This window comes from Poecilia reticulata, linkage group LG8 (genome assembly GCF_000633615.1).
Source record: "Poecilia reticulata strain Guanapo linkage group LG8, Guppy_female_1.0+MT, whole genome shotgun sequence".
Taxonomy (NCBI): Eukaryota; Metazoa; Chordata; class Actinopteri; order Cyprinodontiformes; family Poeciliidae; genus Poecilia; species Poecilia reticulata.
This window is the reverse complement of record NC_024338.1, coordinates 329,882-333,479: the sequence shown is the minus strand read 5'-3', so window position 1 is coordinate 333,479 and position 3,598 is coordinate 329,882. Positions and strand designations below refer to the sequence as shown.

The 3,598-nt window shown below is 36.7% G+C and overlaps 1 protein-coding gene across 2 annotated transcripts in view; it reads left to right on the top strand.

Annotated features, from left to right (window-relative positions):
- The window catches only part of trpm4a (transient receptor potential cation channel, subfamily M, member 4a), a 92,477-nt gene that overhangs the window by 80,354 nt on the left and 8,525 nt on the right, over nucleotides 1–3,598 (top strand). For both annotated transcript variants that reach the window (XM_008414996.2, XM_008414995.2), the window contains exon 21: nucleotides 1,299–1,414. In XM_008414996.2, coding sequence (XP_008413218.1) covers nucleotides 1,299–1,414 — 116 coding nt within the window. The remainder of the gene's footprint in view (nucleotides 1–1,298; nucleotides 1,415–3,598) is intronic.

The window sequence follows — 3,598 nt, the reverse complement described above, 5'->3', positions numbered from 1 at the left end:
CTAGGGGGGCGCTGGGCTGAAAAAGGTTGAGAAACTGATTTAGTTGGTGATGTTGCATGTTCTAAATTACTTGCAAAAACATTGACTGAAAGGACTCTGATTTAATGTTGAGGGATTTTTGCCTGTAAGTCAAACCTTTAGGGTACAGACATTTTACATTTTGGGTTGAGTTGAAATGTACTGAAGTCTTATTTAAGTTTGAGTGTTTAGCTTGTTAATTGTGTAGTTAGAAGCAATTGTTTGCACTATTCAAAGACACTTTTTATTAAACTGTGGCAATAGCAACGCTATAGTTCATTTCTATCAAACAGCTGCAGCTGATCCAGATGCTGCTGCTCGCGTTCTCACTAAAACCAGGAAGATAGAGACATAACACCAGTTTTAAAGTCCCTACACTGGCTCCCTGTAGCTCAGAGGATAGACTTTAAAATACTGATGTTAGTTTATAAATCACTGAACGGTTTAGCACCACAAAACCTTAAAGATCTGTTATTGTTGTACCAACCGTCTAGACCCCTCATACCTTCTGGTTCTGGTTCTGATCTGCATCCCCAGAACCAGAACCAAATGAGGAGAAGCAGGATTCAGTTTCTAAGCACCACAAATTTGGAACAAACTTCCAGATAAGTTTGTTTACTTACGTTGAGTTTTAAGTAAATCTCAACTTAAAACTCTCCTGTTTAGAGTTGCTTATGGCTAAATTAGGGTTAGAGTGCAGGTTTTGATGTCTTTGATGTTTTTGATGTATTTTTTTTAATCTCTTTAATGTTTTTATCTTTACTTTTTAATTTCTTTTTATTTCTCTCACTGTTTCTGTTTTAATGTTTTCTTACAATCTCTTTCCTTCTCACTGTTTATTCACTGTCACATGCTGTTTTTATTTTAATTATGTAAAGCACTTTGAAATGCCTTGCTGCTGAAATGTGCTATTCAAATAAAATTTGATTGATTGATTGATTGATTGATTGATTGATTGATTGATTGATTGATTGAAATATGTGCAACAAAGGTAAAAAGTGATATTTTTCCAAATAAAAGATTTTTAAAAATTAAAATACTCCAACATACTGCACATGGGAGAGAAAAGCTCCCATGTGCAGTATGTTGCACATGGGAGCTTTTGGGGGCTAATGCCCCCCAAATGCTCCCAACACCCCTGGCAAAAACCCACTAATCTGTCGACAGGACAACTACTAAAAGGGACTTTTGTTAGCTTAACACATTAATGTGTTTAATTTTAAATTTAAATGAACCAATCACATGATGGATTTAATCCCTGCTCTGTTCTTTGTTCACAGACCTTTTTGGGGGGCAGTTTATTTTTGCTCCAAAGGATGAAGAAGTATATTCAGGATCACTGGAACAAGTGTGACCTCACAGCTATTCTTCTTTTTCTTTTGGCTCTAATCTGCAGGTGATTGTTCTAACAAGGCCAGCAAGGCAACTGCTGGAAGTGATTTAGCTATATTTGCTTTAGCACATATAGCTAAAGCCTGATAGGCTTTAAAGTCCTTGACTTTACAGAATTTTTTGTCCAGATGTATTCCTTTTGTTCCCAGCCCACATCTGTCTGTAATAATGAGCGCAACTGTCCACAAGTTACAATGCACAGCACCAGTAAACAGGGATGTGCCAATTGGCCTATTGTGGTAAACAATTAGTCGCACATAAACTAAAATGAGCTCGATAATAATTGCTTGTTTGTTTTTGTTGTCTCTCTTTCTACCTAAGAGACTGCATGACAAAAAGCTTCACTCTTCTAGTTACTCATTTCCAAGAGCACTCAGAAACAATAACGGCTCAACACAGATGATCAGTTTTCCTCCACTCTGGGCGAAGCCAAACACAGGACACGATAGCGATGACAGCAACAAAAGTTGAACAATTTTCAGCTTTCTTGTGTAGCATTGCTAGCTTGTGTGTGCACGTGTACGAACTCAAACTTTCACATGCACACATTATGCTGTTCGCTCAGCTAGATGAAAGTTACTCAGACTTATTTTATTGCATTATTTCTTTGTTTATAGTTACTTTATTGGTAAGAGACTGTGTCACTGCTCAACTCCATAGGAAATGAATGTAAAGTAATGAGAGCAGCGCTGTCTCCCATCACCATGTCAGTGACAGAAGACAGTTACAATTAGAGGTGTTTAATTGACAAAACACAGAAGGCCAGTGCAAAATAGTGCACACTAAAAGTTTGCTTGTAGAGTTTGATACCTTTTAATCTAATTGAAAAACCAGCCTTTCGAAAAATGATGCAAACATTTACAGTACACAGTAGTGAGTTTACACTTGTTTTCCTACAAAGGTCCTAACTGGTAGTATTGCCTATTTGAGCCCAATAATGAATATATTTTTAAGGGTAAGTTTGTTTACAAAGACCTCATAATCCAATTAAATTATTTTGGGATATTTAGAATGTGTTTAGAAATTAGTTTATTGGTCTTTGAAAGGTGCGTTGTTATGGAATTTTCCCTCTGTATGCAATTTTATGCTATTAGTCTTAAAACAACAACATTATTGTTTATTGTAATATTTTCTGGGGCAATTAATTGCCCAGCAAAATGTGTTATTGTGACAGGCCTCTTCCTCAAACAGAATTGGGTGGCTAATTTCTCAGTCATTTTTGTAATGCTGTGACCTGTCAATATAAATGTGTTTGCAGTTTCTTTAAGAACAGCCTTAAAAACTCAAACACATTAGTAGCAAAGGCAACATCATCTTGTGTGAGTAAGAAAGCAATTCCTGTAAATAGCCTTATTTGGAGGGAACATCTTAAACTGGTCTAAGCATTCTATATTGGCAAGGAATGTGGTTTGCAAAGATAGAATTTCAAACACAAAGAGTTGTTTGCATGTGTATTCCTTGGATAACTTTTTTTCTTTCAAGAATAACCCCTTAAGATGTACAGTCTCATTTTTGTAGGGGTAAAACATAAATAAAATCCATAATAATACAAATCATAATAAGTAATAAACATGTGAACAGAGACTCTCACATTATGCTCAATGCTTCCCCCAAACCTAGTCAGTATATAAAAGAATACTTATACATATCAATTGAAACCAATTATATGATACATGCACTCAACATCCAGACACAAAAGAAGAAAAATAAAAATGAATTTTTGTTGAAATTCAAAGCAGCAGCAAGTTGTTTGATAGGGGGTAGTAGAGACAAATCTAAGTGACGAAGGCAAGTTATTCCAATCTGATGAAGCTTTAAACTGAAATGCAGGACATTTAATTTCGTTCCTAATTCTTGGTGTGGAAAAAAAATGCTAACCATTATTTCTCAGGCTTTATGGTGAACAAAGGCGGATCAAGTATTGTTTTGAATACAGAGGAGAATTAAAATAGATACATTTAAAAGTAAATAGCAACCAATGACTGCGACAGACTGGCGACCTGTCCAGGTGACCCCGCCTCCCGCCCGGAACGTTAGCTGGAGATGGGCACCAGCACCTCCTGACCCCACTGAGGGACAAGGGTGTAAAGACAATGGATGGATGGATGGATGGATGGATGGATGGATGGATGGATGGATGGATGGATGGATGGATGGATGGATGGATGGATGGATGGATGGATGGATG